This window comes from Triturus cristatus, chromosome 7 (genome assembly GCF_964204655.1).
Source record: "Triturus cristatus chromosome 7, aTriCri1.1, whole genome shotgun sequence".
In the NCBI taxonomy this organism is placed as follows: Eukaryota; Metazoa; Chordata; class Amphibia; order Caudata; family Salamandridae; genus Triturus; species Triturus cristatus.
Window position 1 is genome coordinate 611760284 of NC_140590.1, and position 26958 is coordinate 611787241.

The window sequence follows — 26958 nt, forward strand, 5'->3', positions numbered from 1 at the left end:
TTTTTAAAGATAAGGGACACTTAGAAATGAGTCATGACCAAACCCTTTTGGACTTAGGAAGTTCTAGGGTGAACACCCACGGGAGCACCGGAGTACTCGTGTTACCACATCCAGGGAAGCCGGGAGCATAGGTGTCTTTTGGTGCCAGATCGCGTCATCGATTTCAATGGGAGCTGGTGAAGAAGTGCTGCTGCCATGAAGATGCGAAGTGTTCGAAGAGATCCAAGCCTGGATCGAAGATGAGAAGAACCCAAAAGCAGAGGGGACAGAGTCTGGGTCACTAGTCAGTGACCAGGAAGGCGATGGACAGATGCCCACCGATGTTGGATGATTTCAGGTGAAAGAGGTGAAGGTTGACTCTTCAGCCACGAGGACCAGGAGGCATCGAGGATGACCAGTAGCTGGATTCAAGCTGTCCCACAAAGGATGTCAAGTGCTGCACCATCGGTGCCCGAATTGGACACTACAAGCTGTGGCAACAGCAACCCATGCAGAAACAAGAAAGATGCTTCGGTGCAGACCAGCAAGATCTGAGAGACTCACCACTTGGTAGGGAATCGGGGCACGTCGGGAGCAACCAGGGAGGCCCAAGGAAATTCAAAGTTACCCCCTCAGGGACCCACCAGTCAACGGACTAGGGATCGCGAAGGGACCTCAAGACGAAACACAAAATGGCAGCTCACGGGTCACTCGGAATGACAAGGCCAAAAATCTTCTGTGGATTCAGTGCTCGAGATGGGAGCTACAGGGCAGCCCAAGCACGACTTCAAGAGATGTCGAGAAATGAATGCACTTGCAGAAATGCATGGTGACCAGGAGTTCTGGTTCCATGCTACTCACGAGGGCTGCGGGTCTTAGCTTTGCTGGGGACTCGGGTCAGCCTCTGAGATGTCTGGAAATCCTCTTCCTGGGCTGCAAATACTTCGGAGTCTGGCGGGAGCTTCGGAAATGCAGACCGGCAAATTGCTTCGTTGGTGCCTGCCAAGCAGGGGAGTCACTCCTTGACCCCAAGGGAGATTTCTTCAGTCCTCTGGTCTTGAGCAGAGCATCAAAGGTCCAGGATTTGGCTTCAGAGTTTCATCCAGGTTAATCTAAAGTTCTGGTTACAGAGGTTCCTTACTTATACCCAAGGAAGGGGTTGGACTAGCTCTGAGGACCCACCTATGGGAGGGTTTGGAAAGAGGGGTGGCTACACCAATTTCATTTGTCCAGTTTCATGCCAGAGCAGGGACTGGAAGCCCCTGAACCGGTCTGAGCTGGACTATGAACAGGGACACCAAATGTGCCCCCAGTGCAGGACTTCAAAGCACTCAGAGAGTGCTCCCACCCAGCCCCAATACACATAATCCTATCTGGGAGGTGGTTACATCTCCCTGTGACAGGATACCTATTGTCCAGGCCTCCCCTGCCTGAGTTTCGGTCAGCAGTAGGAGGCCAGGCTTGTGTCTGTGGCTGCAGCATCCATTTTGTGATTCCAGGGCTCTATTAGGTTTCTACCGGGTATACCAGTGCTGCCATGTCTCTCCCTCTAGAAGGGTGGGATCATGGTGTGGGGGTATGATTCTAAGGTGTTTGACACCAAACACAACATGTTTCAGTGCAGTCAGTCCAAAGTTAGCATCTACCGCTTGGTTATAATGCACTTAAGAGTATATGTTCAGGCTGCACTACTGACAACCCCGGAGAAGAGGTTCCAAAGGCTGCAGAGGGGCTCAGATCATGCCTGGGCACCCCCTCACATATAACCAAGCACCCTGCCTTCAGGATTGATAAGGCCTGCCATAAGGGTGACTGATAGGTTTGTATGTGCAGTATATGGTGAGATATAGTGAACCTATATCTCAGTAAGGGGTGCAGGCACCACCTTACTCAGGCTGCAGTAACAGACCTGTGGTGTCATTTTGGTTGGCTTTCCAGAGGTGGCATAATACCTGCTTCAGCCCCTGGTAGGCCTCTGGGGTACCTATGCCCTAGGTACATAGGATACCATATACTAGGGACTTATAAGGGCACTCCAGATCCAATCTAAACTGTACCTAAAGTACATGCAATCAATTTAGAGAGGAAGCAGCTAGGCTGGGGCCCTGAATAGCAGGGACCCAGCCAGACTAAAGTCGAAAAACAGTGAAACACCAGCAAAAAGTGGGGGTAAACATGTGAAGCAGATCCTACTCTCCTACAAACTGCATATGCAAAAAGCAGAGTAGGTGAGTGTTGGAGTATATGAGTGACTGTATGTGTGAGTGAGGGATTGTGATAGACAGTAGCGGCTCATGGAGGGAGTGCTGTGGGGTAGTGGGGCGGGGCGGGGGAGGAGGAGGGTGGGGGTAGTAAACTACGGCCGAACAGAGGAAAGTAAACAAATAAATAATTCAAATGAGATTCATTGCACGCGCTGCATTGCCCAATGCGATGCAGCGCAGGCTACGAAATTCGTTTTATTTATTTTTTTGTTTAATTATCTCAGTTCGGCCGTATTCCATAGTTTACTACCCCCCACCCTGCTCCTCCCCTGCCGCACTGCCCCACAGCACTCCCTCCACGAGCCGCTACTGGTGATAGAGGCTGTATGGATGAGAGTGTGCTTATATCAGTGACTGTAAAGATTCATGAGAATGTGTTAGTATCTGTATGAATAAGTGAGTAGGTGTGTGTATTACTGTATAGTGGAGTAAGTGGCTGTGTGATTGACTCTCTAGGTCAATTAGTAGGTGTGTGAGCTGCTCTATGAGTGACTGACAGTGTGTGAGTGGCTGTATGGATGGACATATCAGTGCCTGTTTTTGTGAGTGAGTTGCTATATTAATGGCTGTATGTGTGACTGAGTGGTTGTGTGTGTAGACCTATGATTCATTGAGTGAGGGAGTGAGTACTGGTTTGGGTGTGTCAATGGTTTTGACAATGGTAGTGTGAAAGTTGGAGTGGGTGTATTAATGGCTATATTGGGGTATGAGTTGGTGTGTCGGAGATTCTGCAGATGATGTCATCAGTGATCTCCTCAGTGATGTCACTGACCATGTCATGAGTGATGTAATATGCGAGGTCATAAGCAGTGCATTGCAAGGACGCGAGTTAAAGTTAGGTCAGCTAACTACAACTTATGAATTTTTCTGGTTCTGTTCCAGTGAAATTTAAGCCTAACTATAAGGTCCATGTAACCATGTGTTTTTCATAGAATTTCTAAGTTTTTTAAAATTCTGTTTCCTTACTATAACATCCCTGTAACCTTTGATTTTTTCTGTGAAATTCCAAGTTTTTTTTTAAATACTATTTCATAACTATATCATCCTTCTATTATTTTTCTATAATTAGAGATTGATTCTATGATTAGATAATTGAGTTAACTTTCCCTTTTGTATACATTCTTCGAAAAAAACGCATCTGAAATTAATTTTCCGTCTTTGCAGTGACACTGGAAGTCGTGATGACGTCCGTTGTCACGAATACCGCTTGTTTTTGGTAAAGTGTTAAACACATATATAGACATGTTTTATTGTAAGTTTGAGTCCGGTTATTTAGTAAGATATTGATTTAACTTTTTCCTTTGTTTACATTTGTTAAAAAAGTACATCTAAAATGTATTTTACTTCTTTGTGGCGACACCGGAAATCGCGACGATATCGGTGGCCGCGAATACAGTATGTCTTCATTGGAGTGTACAACACATATATACATATAATTACATACGTTTGAGAGTACCTGTTTAGTAACATATTGATGTAAGTTTATTTTCTTTACTCATTTGCCAAAATCAGCAGTTCTCAAAAATAACTCTCCATTTTCGTGGTGACGCCTCAAGTCACGATGACTACGGTACTCGCGAATAGCGCGTGACTTCCAAATGAAGACATTTCATTGGTTTACACACTTGCCTTTATGAAAGGAAGTACACACTCATTTCTCCCTTCTTGAACTTTCCAGTACTGGTAAGTTTATTATAGGAGCTGTCCTAAACTGATTTTCTACATTGTACTGTTATTGGCTATTTTGGCAATTTTCTTGCAAAAATACAATGGCATCACAACTACCACAGGAAGATCTACAACTGGCTGAAGTTCTTCAGGAGCAGGAGGTCCCAGCTGCACAAGATAAGTCTTCAGATGAAGAACCACCAATAAAGAAACAAAGAATAGCTTGGGATTTTTTCACTATTCCAACTTGTGAATTGAAGACCACAGCTAAACTGGTGAGGTGCAGCTTGTGTGAGAAGATATTATCTTGAGGCACAGCAAAAAAATATTCATGTGGTGCAACAAGAATGTTGTACCTCTTACAAACAGACCACAGAAAGCAACTTAAAACTGAAAATAGAGAGCGAGGAGGAGAGGGATCATCAGCCTCCAGTCCACCAGCCCCTCCTCCTGGTAACAAAGTTCCACCTGAAGTTGAAAGAAGATGCAGTGAAATGTCACCAGACCTAAAACATTTTGCTACCCTCTGAATGGACTGTAACACTCTAGATGTAATTTTACAGAATGTGAAAAGCCATCATTGTTAATTTTTTTTTTTGCTTTTTTATTGCAGGACTTCAAGCACATTTTTTTAGTTTCTGAAAAAATAAAAAGAATAAAAATGAGGAAAAAAAATTGTTTTAAAAACAATTGTTCTTCTCAGAACCGCTTTTTCTAGATAAAAAAAGAAAAGTTGAGTGAATAAATGAGTGCAAGAGCAGTGCATGGATGTTTGAATGAGTACGAGTGATGCATGAATGATTGAATGAGTGCATAAGTGGTATGTGGATGTTAGAATGATACTAAGAGTGGTGCCTGGGTGATTCTATAAGTGCATGGGTAGTGCCTGGGTAATTGTATGACTGCATAGGTTGTACCTGGTTGATAGGATAAGTGCATAGGAACTGCCTGGATAATTATATGAGTGGATTGGTAGTGTCTGGGTGATTGGATGAGTTCATGAGTAGTGACTGGGTGATTGGATGAGTTTGTGGGTAGTGCCAGGGTGATTGGATATGTCCACGGGTATAGCCTGGGTAATTGTATGGCTGGATGGGCAGTGCCTGGTTGATTGGATGATTGCCTGGGTAGTGTCTGGGTGACTGGATGGATGAGTCTATGGGTAGTGCGTGGATAATTGGATGAGTACATGAGTAGTGCCTGGGTGATTGTGCAAATGCATGGATGAGTGTACGAGTGCATAGGTAGTGCCTGGGTGATTGTATGAGGGCATGGGCAGTGCCTGAGGGATTGCATGAGTGTATGGGTAATGCCAGGATGATTGGATTAGTGCCTGAGTAGTGCCCATACTCAGAGAAATGTGCGAAAACTAGCCATAGACTTGAGCCTAGTCCAACAAAATGTTCAGACTGTGCAGAACGTGTAGAGTAGGGAGTTCCGCTTCATCCTCAGCAGGCTCGACCTAGATCCGTTTCATCTCCTCGTATATTTTACATCTCCCACAAGCCTGTACACCCTACATCTTGGTACTGGCTAATGTCCCTCATGAGGGACATCATGCTCAAGAAGATTTCCAGAATCTAAGAAATAGGTTGGTGCATTGGCTTGTAGATTGGGCTCCCCCAAAAATTAGGTCGATGCCCTTTCAGGATATAATTATTGTGTGTAAGGTAGGCTGAATAGGGAATGTCTGAAGACCTTAAGGGTGGACTGTTTTATAATTAGCTTATTCAATAATTTCAGGGCTGGATTTATGTTGAGCAAACTTGGCTCTGGATTACGATCCCCCTGTGGTATTATAGCCTTACCCCTGGGTAATTTTTATAAACCCTTGTACCACCGGGGGTTTCCTCTATGGAGGCCCCCAGATCTGCAGGGGTGGATAATGATTCAAATATAGCCTGCAATGGTGCTGTGTCTAATCATTATCGTTACAAACCCTTAAATGGTTAAGATGATCAAATCTGACAGACAAAAATGCATTTCACTTGTGTAACCCCTGATGCATAGTTCCAAGAGAGGATGTGGCCTAACAGCAAGAGTGGTCGACTCCGGAGCTGGGATACCAGGGTCGAGTTTCAGCAGGGACGCTCAACATCTTGTGATTCTGGGCAAATCACTTAATCTCCCCGTGCTTAATAAAAATGAATGTGTCTCTCTGTAACGCAACTGGTGCTCAAGTAAAGCGCTCTGATACCTTCGGGTCTAGTTTGCGCAATATAAAACTACAAAAAAAAAGCCACTTGTTTTGGAACATAGAAGGCTGGAGGGCTAAGTTGGAAGATCCTGGATGGACCAGGTCACTTGCGTTACACAATATCTTAACATTTCAGGAGACCTGGGACATGGGGGGAGGACACCAAATGGACAGTTATGTTTCTTTTATTAATAATGCCACCCCGTCTGTTCGTGGAAGACCCAGGGGGTCCTTGACACTTTTGTTAAATTAACTCTGTGTCACAAAATGGAAGAGATTAAGAGTGCCTCCATGCATCTTTCAGGTGTTTTTCTTTCTTTCAAGAACTCTACTAGGGTCCTGTGTTTCAATATATACAAAGCTGTTCATGCAAGGGAGTCTGAAGGTGTTCTAGCTACACTTAGTACTTACCTGCATGCATTTTCTTCTGGTCATCCCAGCGTTTACACTGTTATAATTCTTTTGGTGGACTTTAATCTCCACCCCTGTAGTAGTTGTCATATTCATGAGGAGGGGAGTTTCGAAGATGGGGATTACCTTCAGGACCATGTCCATCTTTAGCATACCCAACAGCGACACAGCATGAATATTTTAACAACATAATATAATCTGCTTAACCTCCTGAGGTGGGAGAGTTTGTGCGATGACAGGGTTACTCCCAATTTTAAGGGTTCTGGAGATGGTTCTTTCTTTGACTATATTTACGTATCTGCGGATTTATATCTACTCTTCCTTTTCTGTGGGCTGAAATGCGCATAGCAATCACAACCGCTGATTATCAGTTTTCAGTGGATATCGGAAAAAGTTGCATCTTATTATCATTTGTGGAATAAAGTGAAGGCCGCCAATCAGGGACACAGATTGAAATGGTGGAAAATTGTTCCTGAGTTGTTTTTAAAGGAACTGTTTATATCTTGCTTGGATGCAGAGGCCCCTGACTCTAGTATTGTATCTGCATTAAATAAGATATGCAGTTACATTAATACAGCCCTTCCAATCAAGGCAAAGCAGGATCCTTCATTGTCACTGGTTCAACAAGACTAGGGCATGGAGGGTACGTTTATCTCAGTTAAAGTTACTGCCTCGAGATAGGAGCAAAATTAAACTCTGTAGGGCCATATATAAAGCAGCAATTACCCAAAGGAAGAAGGAACTACAAACAGAGATGTGGGAGGATTTATTTTTAGCTAGTACCAGGAAGGACAGTACGTTGTTTTGGACAGTGATTAATCATCCCTTTTTTAAAGAAGAGGGGGGGCAGACCTAGTGGCTTTGGTACCCTCTCAGAAATGGGAAGATCACTTTTCGGCGCTATATCAGAATGAGAGTTCGGCTGACGGCGCTTCCCCAAGGCTTCAGGTAGACAAACTAGCGTTGCACTGGTAACAGGTCAGAGATGCAGTAATCTCTACCTAGGGGCAAGGCTCCTGGGTGTCGCGTCGCGTCGCGTCGCAGTAATCACAGCGACACCAAGTAAGTTGTTTATTCTTTATTGTATGTGATCTGCAGCCAGCATGCTGCACGTCCTGCCTCGTCCCCTGCTTCCCGTGTACCCCTGTTCCCCCCTGACCGGAACTGGTATCCGGTGACCTGTCCGGCACTCTGACCTCCTCCGAGGTCCTAGTGCCCTCGTGCCCCATCTCTCAGGACACTACATCTCCCCCTTATGTCACAAAAAGTTACAACAGTAGCATTCGTTGGTAATCAGAAATGGGACACTTTCTTTCGCATAGTCTGTTGCAAATGTGAAATGTCGATAGATGTTATTCGCGAGATGCTGCCTAGGGTGGCAGCTCACATTTCTTCTATTAGTCTCTTTGGTCTCACAATGTCTCTCCTCGGCCTCGTCACAAGTCCTTGGCCCTCCTTTGGCCTGGCGGCTTCTTCTGTACCTGCTTCTTTGCTCTCCCTTTTTGTTGTCTCTTCGATGCCTGTCACTTGCTCTTCGTCCTTTTCTTCTTTTAGGCCTTTGAAATGGGAGCTGTTCCTTGTTATTCGTCGGCTGTCTGACTCTGCTGTTACCATTGTTCCTTTTACCTTTGTTATCGTCAGCGGGTCTTGGGCGAATGTACTGTCCGACTTTCGTTGTTGTCTCTGTCGTACCACAACGGTATCTCCTTCATGGAGGTGTGATTTGATGGCATGTCGCCTTCCGTCAGCATATTCCTTCATTTTTTTCTTGGCCGCCTCATCTTTTGCTGCCACGCTGTCGTGCCCTGGTGCTGTCAGTCCTTCTACCTGCGGCAGCCTCGTTCTGCTTGTCCTCCCTAGTACTAGCTCCGCCGGGCATTTCCCTGTAGACCCATGAGGCGTGTTTCTGTAGTCTCTCAGTATTTGGCATAGTGCTTGGCCCAGGGAAATCTGTGACAACTTCGCCCTCTGAACTGCCTTCTTGATATTTCCCATGAACCTTTCGACCATGCCATTTGCTTGCGGCCATAGTGGTGTTATCTTTCTGTGCTGTATTCCAAGGTAGGCCATGAACCTTCGAAATTCCTCTCCTGAGAACGGAGGACCATTATCCGTTTTCAGTGTCTCTGGCGAGCCCCATGCTGCAAATATGTCGTCCAGAACCGGTAATGTTGCGGCTGCTGACGTTGAGGAGACCGATCTCACAATGGGGAATCTGGAGTATTCGTCTATGATGACCAGTAGGTACGTTCCCGCATCTAGAGGTCCATAGAAATCGGCCGCCATTGTTGTCCATACAGCCCTTGGCAGTTCCGACATCTGTAGTGGTTCTTGTCTTGCAGGTGGACCTGTCGTTTGACAGAGGTGACAGGCCGCAATAGTATCTTCTACTAGACGATCTAATCCAGGGAACCACACTTTTTCTCTCAGCAACTTCTTTGTCGCTACTATGCCTCTGTGTGACTCGTGTGCAATGTTGACCACTTGTCGTCGTAGTGAGCTTGGAATGACTATCCTGGTGCCCCGCATTACAATTCCACTGTTGGTCTCCGACAGTTCCCCGCTGATTTTCTGTAGAGCCAGCATCTCCTCCTTCTTTACTCCTGCCTTCCAAGTGCAGTTGTTGTTTACGTGCCTCCACCTTTGCTGTCTCATCGTTTCTCTGGCCGCTCGAAGAGTGTCATCTTTTCCCGTTTCTCTCTCTATTTCTGTTAGAGTTACCGGTGCCGGCGTGCTTTGCTTTAACACGAAGTTCAAGTATTCTTCTGCCATTGAGGCCTTGTTTTCAGCGTGCGGCAGGGGATGTCGCGACATGTAGTCTGCTGGATTATGTTCTTTCCCTGGTTTGTGGACAATTTTGAAATCGTAATCCATTAATCGGATGCCCCAGCACTCGATGCGGGGCGGCATCTTTGCTGCTGGGTTGCCGTAAATTGTTACTAGTGCTTGGTGGTCTGTGATGATGGTGAACGGCTTCCCGTACACAAACATGTGGTAATGCTCGCATGCCCATACCACCGCCAAGCTTTCTTTTTCCGGCTGAGAGTACGCCTTCTCAATGTCTGTCAGGCTTTTGCTGGCGTATGAGACAATCTTCCTTGGTGACTCCTTTCCCGGCAGGTGTTGTGCTAATATTGCACCTAAACCCACTGGGCTGGCATCGACCGTCAGCTCGGTGCAAAGCAGCGGGTCGAAGTATGCGAGGTGCTCCACAGTCATCACGGCCTTCCTGATCTCTTTGAACGATTCATTGCATTGTTGAGACCAGACAAATTTCTGGCCTTGTTTCGTTAGTTCTCTCAGCGGCGTGCTCACCGTGGCAAAGTCTTGTATGTATCTGGCACAGTAGCTTGCCAGGCCTAGGAATGATCTTATTTCTGCCACATCTGACGGTGGCTTTGTATTCTTCAGCGTCTCCACTTTGCTGGGATCAGGCCTCATCCCTTTTTCCGAGAATATGTGTCCGAAGAAGATCAGTTCTCTCCTCCCTAGCTCGCACTTTTCTCCATTCAGTGTTAATCCAGCCTGCTTTAGTTGTTTGCACACTTGCCTTAGGGCACTATCATGTTCTCCGTCCGATTTCCCAAACACTAGGATGTCGTCGCTGTAGTTGAAACTGTTATGTACTGGTCGTATCACCTGTCTTATTGTCTCCTGAAATATTTCGGCCGCTGACGAGATACCAAAACTGAGCCGTTTGTACCTGAATAGTCCTAGGTGGGTGGAGAATGTCGTTATGTACCTTGATTGTTGGTCCAGCTCTAGTTGGTGATACCCTTTGCACAGATCTAGCTTTGAGAATCGGCACGCCCCTGTCAACCGGCTGATCATGTCGTTCAGATGAAGTCCTGGATGACGTTCCCTCGATATTGCAGTGTTCGGTATTCTCATGTCCACACAGATCCGTATTTTGGACGTATTTTTCTTCGGGAGTGCCACAATCGGTGATACCCACGGTGTCGGCCCATCTGCAGGCTCAATTATGTCTTGCTGCAGTAAGTTGTTTATTTCTTCTTCCACTTGCGGTTGTAGGTGAATTGGCACTCTCCTGTGATGCTGTGCCACTGGTCTCACTGCTTCGTTTATGTGTAGGGTAACCTGTTTGTCTTTTAGCTTCCCCAGTCCTTGCAGTATTTCTGGATATTCTTGCAGTATGTTCTCTTTTTCTGTCATGTGATATGTCATAGCCAACAGCCCCATGACTTGTGCCGTGACGTTGCTCAGCAGGCAGGGTGCAGGGATGTCCCCTTTCAGGACGTGTATTTCTTCTTGATATGTCATGTCCTGATATGTTAATGTTTCAGTGAACTTGCCCATGTTTTCTACGGGTGTCTTTGAACCCCACGTGAACACATCTACTTTTGATGGCGATAACTTTGGCTTTGTTCTCATCTTCATGTATTCTGACATGCACATTATGTTGCATGTGGCACCACTGTCTAGCACAAATTTTGTTCTGTGGCGCCCGACGTCGATGTCTACTGTGGCCGTCTTTTTTATTTGCTGTTTCTCCACCAGCTGGATGTGTTCCTGCTGTATTCCTTCCTTTGGTGTGTCGGACATGAGGTATAGCCGTGCTTCTCTCCCAGCCGTCGTCTGTCCGTCCGACTCATCCGACGATCCTCTCTCTTCTGTCTCCATGTGTCTGGCATGCCTGGTGCCTGTTGTCCTTGGTCTAGCTGTTCGTCCCCTCTCATTCCTAAATTGCCGGCTCATGCAGGTGCTTGCGAAGTGGTTGTTCCCGTTGCATTTTCTGCATTTCTGGCCCATTGCTGGGCAGGTGCCAACTTGTGGGAAGTCAAGGCCGCATCTGTAACATGTGACCGCTTGTTTCCTGGGATGTTGTTGCCCCCTGTTGTCGTTCCTTTTGAAATATTCCGTCATCCGATGCGCCATCGCTGTTCCTTTTTCTTTGCCAATTTGTATCTGTTTGGCATGGTCCGTGGCCCGTGCTTCTGTGCGGGCCATCGTCAGTATTTTTTCAAGTGTCGTTGGTTCTTTTAGGATGCGTGCTCTGAACTCTACTGACAAACACCCTACGATGAGGCGCGTTCGTATTGCTTCTTCATTGTCAAACTTATCAAATTCGCAGTACGTCACCAACTTCCGCAACCTTGTCGCGAAGTCGTCCATGCTCTCTTCTGGTTGCTGGCATGCTGTGTGGAACGTGTATCTTTCGAAATCAATGTTGCGTTGTGGGTCGAATTTCTCCGTGAGGCACGCTTTCGCGCCTGCCGTTTTTTCACTCGGTAGTGTCATCATTAGGTCTTCTATTTCGTCTCCCGCAAGGTTGACCAGCAAATCTAGTTGTTTGCTCTCTACGACGTCCGTTGCGCGCATGTATCGTTCAAATTGTCGTAGCCATCTCTCCCATCTGATGCCTGCTTGCGGTTCCGATATGTTGAATGGCAGTGGCCTGCGGAACACAGCTTGTGTGCTCCTTGTCTCTTCGTCACCCATATCCTTCCTTTCTGTTATTTTGCTAATTTATTTATTTGTTCCTTTTTACTTCCTTCTTGTCCCTCTGGTGCTATTTTCCTTCTTTGGCACCTTTTTCTTGTCTTTTCTCTTTTATTTAGACCTTTTTTTGTCAATTTTCCTTTTTGCCTGACCTTAAAATGGCCTCCCGGCCTTCCTGTGCTGCTATTGGCCCAAATTGCCTGACTTCAAAATGGCCGCCGCACTCTCGCGCGATTTCGTGCTGTTCGGGGCTTTGCCTGACCCTTCAAAATGGCCGCCGTCTATCTTGGACGCTGATTGGCTCAATTCGCCTGACTTCAAAATGGCTGCCACCTCTCGCGAGAGTTCGTTGAAACTCACGCGCGAGAGGGATTTTAATCTTTCCTTCAGTTGCTTGATCAGTTTCAGTCTCGCGCTGCTCTTACTTCTCTTAGCAGCGCCGGGGTGGGCTCCCGCAACGATGTTCTTTTCTTGCTGGGCACTTCGGACCAGGGTGGGCTCCTGGCTCCGATCTTCTTTCCGCGACCGGGTGGGCTCCGACAGTCGCCGCGACGCGTGGATTTCGATCCCACCTTCGTCGCCAGTTGTCGCGTCGCGTCGCAGTAATCACAGCGACACCAAGTAAGTTGTTTATTCTTTATTGTATGTGATCTGCAGCCAGCATGCTGCACGTCCTGCCTCGTCCCCTGCTTCCCGTGTACCCCTGTTCCCCCCTGACCGGAACTGGTGTCCGGTGACCTGTCCGGCACTCTGACCTCCTCCGAGGTCCTAGTGCCCTCGTGCCCCATCTCTCAGGACACTACACTGGGGTTATGGATCCCACGTGATCTGTTCAAAGCCTGTGTGGATTTGTGAGCTCCCCTCCTCACATCGTATCCCAATGCTGCTATTGGGCAGACATTCTGTGAATCATGGCGACACTCCATCATTGTTACGGTTTATAAGGAGGGGAAAAAGAGTGACCCTTTCCATTATAGGCCCATTAGTTTAATGGATATTGAAGTTAAAATCTTAGACATCGTCTTTTTGAATAGACAGCCTCAGTAGCCCGAGGAACAGAATACCTTGTCTGATATTCAGTATGGAATTGCCGTAGGGAGGGGCACTGCTGAGCAGAATCTTAATCTCCTTCTTATAATCAATAAATATGTACATGCAAAGGAAGGTTCTCTCCAACTAGCCTTCATGAACCTCAGCTCCGCCTTTGATTTGGTCAACCAGGAAAAAGTCTGGGCAGCTTTGGGGTCCATGGGGGTGCATGAGCCTTTGGTTAATTTTCTCAGGGATCTTCACCATGGTTTAACAGCTTCAGTCCATTTCAGCAGTAATGGTGAAGGTACAAAAACTTTGCACTTAGCAAGGGGGTCAGGCAGGGCAGCATTCTGGCCCCATATCTTTTTGTTATGTACGTTAACCGTCTTGAGAAGGCACTTATGGTAACGGGTGTAGGTGTTCAAAGTGGCGGTGACAGATTGCTCCCAGACCTTTTAAATGCAGATGATGCTGTTTTTACACAGCAAGATCTTTACAGCAACTTTTAACCTTTTTTGTTGATTTTATGAGTAGCTTGGATTTGCACACTAAGTTCAACAAGTCACATGTAATGATACTGGGACCAAAGAACATGAAAAGTACTACTTTTTTTTAGTTCAGAGACACATTTTAAGTAGGCTGGATAATTTTACATATTTAGGTATGTTATTGGACTCTAAACTTAGTTGGCAACTGTTAATTAAAAAGAATATGGAGTCCCTCATGAGAGCATGTGCTGGGGTTAACGATTTTTCTTCGTATCTGGGTCATAAGCCTTTGAAAATCATGCTGGATGTATATAAAGCCAACTGTATACCAATCTCGACTTTTGGCAGTGATATATGGGGTTACACGAACATAGATCCTCTTGTGATAGTGGAGAATAAATATCTTAGAGGGCTTTTGGATTTGGGACAATATATCCTCACTGAAATTCTACATGAGGTTCTATGTATCAGTAATATCAAAGATTATATTCATTCACATTCCCTTTTGGTTAAAAGAAGTTCTAAGCCTGAATAGAGCAATCATAATTGATTGCGTGAAGCTAAACAATGTTTGGAACATACCATGGCTGGTTTATATCAGAGATAATTTTATAAATTTAGGAAGACCAGAGTTATTTTTTAATCCAGCTAATATTACTAAACAGGATGTGGCCTGGCTAAAAGAGAATGGCAGCTGAGAGAGAAGCTTTATCACTGGCCAAACCCTTATTTTGAAAATTCATTAGCCATATTTACTGAATCAGATGTCTATTCACCAGCGTCTTCTTTTAACTTTTTAGGTTAGGTTTATTTCACCACCTGTTGTATCCGGAGGGAACATGGTTTAAGTACACTAATGGTCCATATTGTTCCTGTAACGTGTCTTATAATGTGATTCTTGGCACATTGTGATGATTGTCCTATGTTTGCACAGCTTCATTATACATTTTTAAAACCTCTTTTTTTAACTCATGTTTTCGATGAGGTCAGGCCACCTTTCTTATTTTTACAACTCTTAAACTCACAGTTAATATGTTATAATGTATCAATGTTTCTTGTTGAGGTTTACAAAGCAGTACAATAGAGGATACCCCCAGTGGCACTGTATGTCATAAAATCTTTAATCTGTTTTTATCATGATGGTTTTTAATGTACTTGTATGATTTTGTTCCAAAATCGAATAAAAGTTTTATGATGATGATCGTGACTTCTCAATCACCAGAAATGTTTTCTCTCTCACTGGAGTCAGTTTGGGAGGTCCGTGTGGATCGGCGACTGAAGAATAGTGTATACGACCCTCAGGACAGGGCTGTTTTTATGCATTTAGCCACACTCAAGATGGCCATCCATCGGGGATACTGGGATATGTAGTCCAAAGCCACTACCCTGCCCTAAAAAAGGGAAAAAAGCATCAAAGGGACATCAAAAGGATGGACTAGCACTGTACACATTGTACATGTAACACAGGCCTCTCAGAGGGACCTATATGAGCAGCATGGCCACCAGCATGTCAACATAGAAGCCTCGTGGGCTTTCCCACAAGCCAAACCTGCACCTAAATAAGGCTTGGTAGATGGGGGCAGGTATTTGTGGAGCGACGTTCCAATTTTCCCTACTACGGGGCAAATCAAACACTGCCAAAAGCCTGACACTGTTTCCCCATAGCAATACCTAATTATCCAAAGAAAATAAAAATAATGTAACTTACTGAGAGAGTTGAGATATGGGGCTATTGAAAATGGGCCAGTCCAACCTCCTCCCGGCTCTGATGGGAGCAGACGGGCCCGCTTTTGGCCCAGCCTTTGCCCAGGCAGTGCTCAGAGTATTCCCTGTACTGAGAGGAAATGCCCTACCTCTTCCTCCGGTGGTATTCTGGATGTTGTAGTCCTAAGTGGCCCTAACAAACCCCACCATGAGGGTGATGTTGGTGCTAATGAAGAACTGAGAGAAAATGCCTGCCTCCTCCTCCAGTGGGATTCTGGGAGTCATAGTCCTAGGCACACTCAACAAGTCCCAAAGAGGATACAAAATTCTAGTCTTGTTTCTATGCACTTTGGCACTTTGAGCTTTTTTTTCCTATTCACCTTCAGTATGAAAAGACATAACTCTAATCTAGCTTTAGAACTGTCAATCACGCGGAGCTCTGTGATGGGCAGCAGAACCCTGTATGTTCCCAGACTCGTCCCTAAGGGCACTGCTGCATCCATCTAGGTATGCTCTGGAGTAGCCATCTGAAACTACATACTGAGTAACAGTGCAGCTTCGCACCATACCACACCATAAATGAATCCCACCGAAACGTGTATGTGCCAAATCTTTCTTGATATTCTTTCTAAAATATGTAGTGGCATGGTTAAAGCACCTGCTGCTGTGTTTCGCGATATTACAGTTAACAGTAGTCGACATTACAGTTTTTACTATAAAAATACATCACTCAGTTGCCCTCAGGTACTTTTCCTCATATATTATCATATTAACGTGTTGCGTAATGAAGTTTGCCCTTAACAATGCATCAAATAACCCAGGTAGTATTGTATGAAAATAAATCACTTAAATAAAACATAAGTAGTTCTCGAACTACAGATTTTCTACCACTTTCAAGAATGCCGTGGACATATTCCAATTAAAACATTGATAGGCACAATTAACCACACGTATTCTCTTCTATAGTTGGTGAATTAATCTCAGCTTTTTTATAGAACTCTACCCTCATATGATTCTTCAGGGTCAAGCTGCAATATCTAATTAGAAATGAGGATTGCTGAATTACTTGTTGCAAAGTCATAGGTGGAACTATTCAGAACCTTCATAGTTTTACACAATAATAAAACGTCTCGTTCTTCTGTACACCAGTTTCCTCAACTAACAGATTAGCACATGTTCCCCTTTTCTAGTGAGGTCAAATGTTCAACATTTAAAGCCTGTTTTTTAGGAGACTGCAACTTTATAATAATCAGGTGTCATTTTTATCACCTTAGAAGTTTACTCAAATTACTGTAAATCCATGCATTGTACTGCGCAGTTCCATTTGCAAAATTGATAAGGCGAATCTGTTTAGTCACATTCTATTGGCTACCACTCACTGTGCCTTTACTGGCAGCCTAACATTTTATTCTACTTCACAGACAGCAGCCAATCACAATGTAATTATCTTAAAGCAATCATTTGTCTATCAAACACAGCTTCTTGTTGAAGTCATCTGATTGTAAAGCTCCTTCTGTGGGGTTCACACGTACGCCAGCAACATGATTTGTGTATAGATAGTTGTTCACTCTGTCCACTAGGCTTGTGACTATGCCAAATCCTATGCTAGATCATGTGAGATTGGCAAGGATATGGGATTGCCTGGTGTGATCATTAAATGGTCTGGCTTTTGTGGAATTAAATGGAATCATCTTCTATCTTTAGTGAAATGCATTTCAAATTGTGAGCAACAAGATGTAACAATTGCGCACTGTAGAGGAAATGATTTAGACACAGTTACTGGTGTTGCTCTATCATTCGAAATGGGGGAAACCTTTGGAAACAAAAGTGCATGCATTGTAATTGTAATTATAATTGTAAAAATCACTTATATAGCGCATGGCTACCCGTAGGCATCCCAGCGCTCTTGGCAACGGTGACCCTGGGCTAGTCCGATCTACATTCCTACTGCAAGCTAATTTCTGGGGAATAGGAAGGTTTTGAGTTTCTTCCTAAACTGAAGGAAGGTCTGTTCCTGCCTCAAGTTGCATGGGAGGGCATTCCATTCTCTTGCTGCTTGCAGAGAAAAGAGCCGACCGCCCGAGCGGGCTCGCTTTATCCTGGGAATGATTGCCAGGTTGTGGTCACTCGAGCGGAGATTAAGTTGGGGCTTATAGGGACTTATCATATTTTCCAAAATGGAAGGGCCTTCTCCATGCATGATCTTGTATGTGATGCATAGGGATTTAAATCGCACCCGTTCCTTCACAGGGAGCCAACGGAGTGATCTTAGAGCTGGCTTCGCCGACATATATCGACTAGTTCCAGTCAAAATCCTGGCGGCATAGTTCTGAGCCACTTGTAAGGTTTTAAAAGTGGATGCCGGTGCCCCAAGGTATATAGCATTCCCGTAGTCAATTCGTGATAAAACCAAGGATTGAACTACGGTCTTCTTTGCTTTTTCAGGGAGTTGGGGCAGGATTTTGCGCAGGGATTTGAGTATCCCATGACAAACTGCAGAGGTCTTTCTGGCTTGTGTTTCGAAGGACAACGCGTTGTCGAGCCAGAAGCCTAAACTTTTTATTTCTGGTTTGGGTGGTGGTATGGCACCCATACAAGTGGGCCAAGCTAGACAGTCGGGGATATCCTGCTTTCCTAAGAGCATCAGCTCGGTTTTTCCTCCGTTAAGTCTGAGCTGAGACGAATTCATCCAGTTTACTACCACCTCCAAACAATTAGCCATATTGTTCGGGGGAGCATCTGTTTGTTGCAAGGAAAACACCAGCTGGGTGTCATCCGCGTAGCTTATTAACTGGATGCCAAACGGAGCACCTAGTTCCGCCAACGGGGCCATGTAGACATTAAACAGTGTGGGGCTAAGGGAAGACCCCTGTGGTACCCCACACTGTAACGCTAACAGGCGAGAGCAGTTGTTACCCTCAAACACCTGAAAATATCTTTCCACGAGAAAAGATCTCAACCACTCCATGGCTTTCCCGGTTACCCCAATGTTCCGGAGTCGAGACAGCAGCAGATGATGACTTACCGTGTCGAAGGCGGCGCTGAGGTCCAGAAGGATAATGGCCGTGCTGCCACCTGCATCCAAAATCCTTCTGGCCTCTTCTACCACCCTCAACAGTGCTGTCTCGGTGCCTTGTCCCTTCCTGAACCCCGTCTGGGATGGATGGAGAAGATTGTACTTCTCCAGGAATGCCGCCAATTGGATGTTTACCAATTTTTCGGTCAATTTCCCCATCCCAGGTAACAAGGATACTGGTCGATAGTTAGCCGGGTCTCCTGGGTCGAGGTTCGGCTTTTTAATCAGGGATCTAACCATGGCCACTTTCCATGCCTTTGGGACCGTAGCCGATTCCAGGGAGGTGTTAACCATCTTAATTACGGGTTCGCTGATGGTTGGAAGTGCCTGGTTAAGTATTTTCATGGGGACTGGGTCTCGTGGTGATCCACTTTTTATACTCCTCAACAGAGAGGGGAGAAGCTCTTCCGTGAGGGGGGCAAACTCGGAGAGTGTTGGACATTCACTTCTTTCCTCCGGGGGAGGTGCACTATGATGTGAGGCCAGGTCCGATACCGGGATCGTCTCAAGAATTTTATGTATTTTGGTCTGGAAGTAGTTCGCCATGTCATCACATCTTGTGTCCTGCTCGTCTGCTTTAACGGGGGGATCTGGGATTTTTGTCAAGAGCTTTACAATCTTGAACATTTCCCTGGGGGCATTGGCGGCGGATTCGATATTGTTCGCAAAGAATGCAGTTTTAGTGGTAATAAGAGTGGTTTTGTATTTCTTCAGTGTGGCTTTGTAACTGGTCTTCCTTTCCACGCTAAAATCCTTCCGCCAGTGTCGTTCTGCCCTTTTACATTCTTGTTTTAGTAACCTTAAGTCTAAGGTAAACCATGGATGTTTCAGCTCTCCCTTCCTAATTGTTGAGGGTTTTTTCGGTATAAGCGTATCTAGGGATTGGGTGATCCACTGATTAAAATTATTGACAGCCCCTTCCACATTAGGATTATCCGGTGGCTTACTGCTTTCTAACAGTCCCTTCCATTCGTCCACGTCAAGTTTTGTCCAAGGTCTTATTAGTCCTCTGTCTGAGGAAGTAGTAGTACTCGTCCTGGAAATTCTCCAGTGAAAAGGAATCACCGAGTGATCCGACCAGGGGACAGGGTAAGGCTCCAGGACTGTTATAGTCGCAATGTTAGTAAAAATGGGGTCAAGAGTATTTCCTGACTTGTGCGTGGGGCGCCGAACCTTAACGTTAAGGTTATAGCTCTCTAGGTCATTTTCTAAGTCTTTAGCTGCCCTATCTCCTAGCTTGTTAAAATGGAGGTTGAAATCTCCTAATAGCAGGAAGTTCGTGACCGTACATACCCCTCCTATCACCGCCTCCAGCAAGCTTTCGTGAAATGTGCCAAGGGGGCCTGGTGGTCGATAGTTTAACATCCCTGCTTTCGAGCTCTCACATGAGGGATGGAGGGTGAAATGTGTACTTTCACATCCCTGAATCCTAGTATCCTGTAGTCGGCAGCTTATATTCTCCCTATGGATAATTGCAATCCCTCCTCCTACCCTCCCTGGACGGTCTTTATGCTGTGCTATATATCCTGGGGGTAGTGCCTCGACCAGATCTGGGCCAGAATGTGCTCCTAGCCAAGTCTCCACAAGAAACAGGGCGTCGAGATCTCCGAGGGTGATTAAGAGTGAGATTTCCTCCTTATGTCCAGGCAGGGATCGACAGTTAAGTAAGGCCATCTTCAGGGTTGTAGTCTGTTTAGCTTCGTCAAAAGCCTGTTCCGTTACTTGAAAAGGGCAATGATTGCATGCTTGATGGCCTTTCGTCAGTTCTAGCGTATGTAAGCACCGGGAAATGATTGTTCCCTTGCAAGCTAGAAGGTCATCACGAGTATAGACTCTTACCTGAGCAGAGTGTCTGAGCCCGAGGCCCGATCGTGCGCGAACGGGCGCAAACGGGCTTTCCTCTGGCGCTCCTCCGGCGCTCATCAGGCACTCCCGCTGCGCGTTACCGCTGCGCGTCCTCATGACCCGTTTATGTAGGCTCTCCTCCCAAGCGCGTGAGCGCTAGAGCGCTACTGAAGAAGATGGCGCCGGAAAACGGCGCTTCCTCAACTAATATGGCGTCCTAGTTAATCCGGGGCCCGCTCTAGAAGCGGTGAGTTGTTCGCCAATGCGATTTTTTAAAGTGCAAGTGGGGGGCGGCGTGCGCGATCACAGCGCAATTAAAATCAAGGTAAAATAAACTATATGAAACCCAAATACCAACATTAGGAATTATTATTTTAAAATATGTACTTCGCTAGCGCAACGCGCTACTATCCTGCGGCAGTACTATGCAGCGCGGCAACACCCTAGGGGGCACCTTGTTCCAGGCTGAACCCACCTGAGTCTGCGGCTTATGTAGGCTCTCCTCCCAAGCGCGTGAGCGCTAGAGCTCTACTGAAGAAGATGGCGCTGGAAAACGGCGCTTCCTCAACTAATATGGCGTCCTAGTTGATCCGGGGCCCGCTCTAGAAGCGGTGAGTTGTTCGCCAATGCGATTTTTTAAAGTGCAAGTGGGGGGCGGCGTGCGCGATCACAGCGCAATTAAAATCAAGGTAGAATAAACTATATGACACCCAAATACCAACATTAGGAATTATTATTTTAAAATATGTACTTCGCTAGCGCAACGCGCTACTATCCTGCGGCAGTACTATGCAGCGCGGCAACACCCTAGGGGGCACCTTGTTCCAGCATCTCTTCACCCTTGCACCCTCAGTCACAGGCAAAAGTGAAATAGTCTGACCATTTCTTTCCTTAATTAGACAAATCCCACATGACATATTGTAAGAAATTAGGTTATTGGTTAAGGGGGGTGACTAACTACCTTTAGCAACAAGCATAATCCTTGTCAGGGTGAACTACTAAAGTTACTTAATTAACCTGGACTCAACACCCTGGTGGCAAGGGCACAGAGCAGGCAGGTTTAACTTAGGGAAATGTGTATTTATGCAGTACCAAAAACAGTAATAAAGTCAAAAACACAACACAATAGAAATCCCAAGCTGGTTTAGTCAATTTTAATAACTAAGGTCAAAATTACAAAATGCAATTGGGGAACTGGACATAAGAATTTTTGAATTTTAAATACAAGTAGTGCCAAAATGCATTAAGCACCAATTGCAGTCAACTGACCGCGGCACGCGGGGATCTGAGTGTAATTTGAGACAGCTTTGAAGCATAGATCAGACGCAGGGACAAGGTTTGACCCAGTCAGAGGATTTACCATGGGACTTAGGGGCCGATTACAATGGCGGTGAGATGGCCACCGACAGCCCACCTTTGGGGGTCTCACCACCATCATAGACAGGTTCACTGTCCGGCATATTACAACGGTGTGATGACGGGCGGAAACACCGACCTCCATGCATCAGACAGCCAACAGCACCCGCCACAATGCAACATATAGGCATTGCGACCGGCGTGGTGGCAGTCGCATCGTAATGCCTACGACGGGACCACCGACAGCCTGTCCCTTTTGCAATAGGGTAGTGGGCAGACAAAAGTCTGCCCTTCATCATAATCAGCCCCCTAGTCTCAAAAATGAAAGCCCAAATTCTTCAGCGGAGAAAGGCAGCAGGCTGTAACAGAGAAGGGCTCTGCAAGGTTACATTGCTGTTGCATGCGGTCTGGATGAAGCCATTGCTTCTTGGTGGGAAACCTCCGTGAACAGGGAATGTCCCACCCCAGATGGATACTTTTGGTGCCTTTGCCCAATCAAGATTTCTTCACTCGTGCTTAACCACCTTGTTAGAGCCTGGATTTCGCCAGCAGGTCAAGGCATTTACCAATGGGGTAAACATTTCCAGAGGTTACCCTGCACACATTTAGAACATTTGTGTGTGCCCTACTGCAAGCAATCTCCCAATGCCCATCTCTGCTGATATCCAAGATGGTGAAAACCTTCTCCTCTTGTGCAGTTTATGTGCCCCCCTCAGAGGTGTAGTCAGGGAAATGGGCAATGTCAACTCTGTGGTCACCTCAAACCTGTTTTGAGGGGAGTCCCTACCTCACTGGGATTTGTGTCAGACTGACTGGGGAAACAAAAGAAAGGGCCTGTCCAGGTGTCATCTGACATCTGCCTGTTACAAGAGAGACCCCTTTTAAGGAAATTAAGATCCTGACATTGTTCAAATGTTCATTCTGCCAGAGGAACAGAAACACCTCCCCACACGCAGCCTTTGCTTCTGGTTTGGGAGCAGTTTCACATATCATTTGGGACTTGGGCACTTGGAGGGCTGCAGCCTTTTCCCCTAATGTTTATTAAAGATCAGTATTCAAAAGTGATTTGGGATTTTAATAAATATTATAGAGTTCTTGAATTAATATTTCTAGCTTTTTTGTAACCAAGTTATCAGTAATACATTTAAAAGTGCATCCCATTGTTTCTCTATGGAACTGTCAGCATTACAGCAGTGAAAATAGCTTTTAGTTGCTAGTCACTGTAAGTACTTGTTTAACATTACTTTTCACCAGTAGCGGTCCGTGGAGGGAGTTTGGTGGGGCAGTGAGGCGGGGCGGGGAGGGGCAGGGTGGGGAAATGTAAACACCGGAATATGGATGAACGGAGGTAAGTACACATTTAAATAAATAAAACGAATTCCTTTGCGCGCGTGCGTCCTACTCTAAATACAATTCACTCTGCCTTAACTGGGCTATAAGGCCTATTTAGAGGTGACTTATTAACATTTAAAAGGATGTTTTTGACCTGCCAAAAACCTTAAATTTGATAGGTAGGATTGCACTTTCAAACTGCTCCAGTCAGGCTACAATGATAGGACTGAGGCCATGTTTGCATTTTCACTGTAGTGGATGGCACAATAATTGCTACAGTCCAATAGTGACATTTAAATTACAGGCCCTGGGAACACCTAGCACTATTTACTATGGACCTATAGGTAAGTTAAATATATCAATGCAACCATGCTAAAAGAAGGAGCACAGCCACTCTATTAACAGTAAGCTGAGGTAATGTACACAGAGGAACAAAAACATCTGGGGTACACCACACAAAAGGGGTCATTTCCTACATGCTAAAAAAGTGCTTCCAGCCGTCCTATGGGCCTTGGGATCCATTTACAGGATTAACATCTAGTTTGCCATGCCTGGAATTTTCTAAAGAGATAGAGCACATTTTACAGCAGAAATAAATAGGAACTTCCTCAGCAACCTGAAGGAAAACATACAATTCTCCAAGTTGGCAAAGCATATCATGAACACACAGGTTCTTTTCAGAGCCACTTTACATTATAAATGCATTTTGTTTTTAATTAAAAATGTCATGCAATTGATGGAAACCAGGGATCAAAGGCAAATTCATTTTAAAGCAATGTTTTGTATCAGCTCCCTTAAGGTTCCATGGAATATCCATAGATCCAATAAATGGCCAAAAAATGTAGTATGTCACCACTCACTTAAGCAGCAAGATGTAGGCACTGGGCCTGGTTGCAGGCAAGGCCCTACCTCATACCAGCCACAGCTGACTACTCCATTGCAGTGGGGGTGGGCCGCATAGTGTCCTACCCTCTGTGGGTGTCTGGCAAGAAGTTACACCACACCCTCCTTCCACTACTTTGCATGGCCCATGGGCCTCCAACCTCTGCCATGCATGGCTTTTGGACATGCACAGCAGAGATGGCAATGCAGCACCTTCTGCTGGCATCCTACCCCCACTGCTCATGACCTTTGACTACAATGTGCAGCAGAAGTTAGCCACAAGTGCCACACAGTCGAGCCTTTGCCAAGCTTGAAGGACTTATGCAGAAGTAGCAGAGCTGCTGATTCTACAATAGGATAACATAGATCCTTGAAACTTGCCCTGGTTTTGCGGCACTAGATATGGAAAACTTCCCAAAATTAGAGAACCAAGACTCATACCACAGCACTGAAGGGTCAAACTGAAATCCATGAATTCCATTACAACAGCATTTATTTTCTACTTTAACCACAATGGGGGTTCCTTTGGGACCCTCCCGCTCACAAACAGGCCTGGAAGTTTTGTTAACTTTCAGGATGTGGGAAGAAATTTCCCACTTCCTGTAAAGGCCAATACCACATTTTCCCCTTGGTGTTACATCCAGCCAATCAGAGTATTCCAGTACCACATATCAATCAAAGGATCGTCAGTGCTGAATAGGCCAATAGGACTAAAAGCTTCCTCAAGTAATCATATCTAAGTATTTTTGAGTTTTAAACCAGAAGAGGTCCCAGTACTATGGATACTTTTTAAATTAACTGTCCTAATATCTCCAAAAACCTCTTCATGCCCTAACTGAGCACCTTTCTAAATGCTAATTTCTCAAAAATCACTGAACAGGTTACACAAAACCAAGAAAAGGTACTTCCATGAGTGAAATTCTTCCTTCATTGCAAATTTGGTGTAAATTCGAACAGTCACTTTTTCTGTATCTAAGATCTCAAAAATCGAGTGGGAATTAAAATGGGAGCTACCATATATGGCACCCCCCTCTGCTCAAGAGTTGCTATGAAGAACGCAAAGCTGATGACCTAACCTTTTTGTAAAGTTTAATGCAGATACATTTCCTATGGAAACTCTCACCTAACCATAACTACACCAGTGATATATCTCCAAGTATAATAATATGGAACAGATTTCATACTCTGAAAAGGTCTAAAACTGGACTGTGAGATGTCAAGTCCAGAATTTTGCTCAAGATAATTTGATGGCTGAATGTTCACAGGTTTTTTTCTAAATTTTAAGCAGCAGAAGGAAGCAAGGAGATGATTGGTAGGTTTTTATGGGCCAGCAAACATTTCTTGAGAAGGTGGGTAATTATAGCAGTTTTGCACTTTCTTGAATGTAAGGATATGGTAAAAAAAAAATTCTGCTAATTTTATAACATGGTGCGAGCAAGGTTCCCCAGGGGAACTTGATTTGATAATCTTCAGAGTTTTACTAACCTGCATCTCAGGTAAAGACCTAAATCTATCCAACATGGATCTTGATGTAGAAAATTAATTATCCTCCAAAAATGGAAAGAAATAATTAGTGATCTGATTGAAAAGTTAAGATCAATCTTTTTAATCCTTTCCCTAAAAAAGTAGGTTCTGGGAAAGAGAGTTGTCATTATTGCGCCTTGTGGTATTACTTAGGACCTGATTTCGGGTTTAACACCAGTAGCAATGTCCATCAAGATGGCAGAGGACATGTTCTCTGTCATCCCAACAGTACTCAGTCAGCAAAATTTAGAGATAACTGATAGCCCAGTGGTCATCTCTGTTACGTAGAGTAGTCTGAGCAGCTCTTCAGGAGTAAAATTTATGGAAGTAGGCCCATGTGATCAGCGTCACTGGTTTTTGGTGCACCATGGATGCAGATGTCCTGGTGTACTGAAGTAATATCTAGTCGTTGGGCATAGCAATGATGCATGAAACAAAGAAGACAATGGTCCACTCAGAGGAAGCATACTTCCATGGTTAGCTATATACAAGAAGTCAAATACTTTTGGAAAAAAATACAAATGGATTTATTCACTGCTTAGAATGAATGATTTTGTCATTGTTATGTAAAACATTGCATTCCAACAAAGGTGCTCCAATAAGAATGGAACAGTGAAAAGTGAATGGTGATGAGTGCGACAAAAGGGTGCTGATGGTATATATAAGCATATGTACAGTACCAGAGGCTGACATACAGAAATATTTAACATAACTCAAAATGAAAGTACATTGTAAACATTAACATCATTGATATCAGTCTGCTAGTATAGTTGTAAACATTTCGAACTTAGCAAATCAATTGTGGAAAGGGTCGTCATCAACAAAAATGAACCAAATGAATTTACCTTTCTATGAATACAATGACCGAAAAACAGGATATCATAGAAAGAGGTTGAAATAATGGCAATACCAGAAATGGATTAATGCGAAATGCAGTTGTCGGGCACTATAAAGGCAACAATGGACAAAGTGTTTCAATCATCTGTCCTCCAGCCACATAAGGTAGTGCTCCACCTATGTCACATGGATCCTCTTTTATAAGAATAACTTTAGTGTTGCACCCAGTGGGGGAAAATAAATGGTACCACTGTGAAAAAAATGTTTTTAAAAACAGAGAGAAAATAGGGAAAAATAGGTATAAAAATTGTGCAGTGGGTGTGCTGGATTAAGTGGTAAAAGAAGGTTTGTATTATTCGTCAGCTGAATGGTAAACAGCTGTCCTACTCATTAAAGTGAGTCCTTTCTATTGGATAGTGAGAGGAACAGCAAACATACTCATCTAATTGGGTTTGAGAATGATGCCTCCCAAAAAACTGGTATCAGTTCCCATTAAACGATTGGTAAACAGCAGCCCACAATTGCCTAAATAATATACTTATTAATGAAGCTGAAATATTGGTAAAGATGCAGTTACAAAACAAATGTGAAAAAAGTTCTGCTATCTAGTACATACAGAGTGGTATTTACTCGGCGCCACAGGCAGACACTCACTTTCAGAAAGGCTGCCTGTTTACACATGCACGATCCATCTACAGATAGACTTGGCTTGAGGCGTAAGCTATTGTGTCCCCAAGTGCTTAATTTGTAAAATATTAGCACTGCTATCCCCAATAATTTAAAGACAAAAAATAGGGGTGTAGTAAAGGATTCAGAGAAGAAACTGAAGTTTCAAATTGCTCGGAAAAAAGACCACAATGGAAATAGAAAACATCCTCACTAGAACAGTAAAAGTACAATGGG

General features: G+C 44.8%; 1 protein-coding gene across 1 annotated transcript in view; it reads left to right on the forward strand.

Moving 5' to 3' along the window:
- Positions 1 to 12378: 12378 nt before the first annotated feature.
- The window catches only part of LOC146810201 (uncharacterized), a 75647-nt gene continuing 61067 nt past the window's right edge, over positions 12379 to 26958 (forward strand). The window contains exon 1 of the mRNA XM_085614413.1: positions 12379 to 12600. Within this exon, the coding sequence (XP_085470539.1) occupies positions 12440 to 12600 (161 nt within the window). The 5' untranslated portion in view covers positions 12379 to 12439. The remainder of the gene's footprint in view (positions 12601 to 26958) is intronic.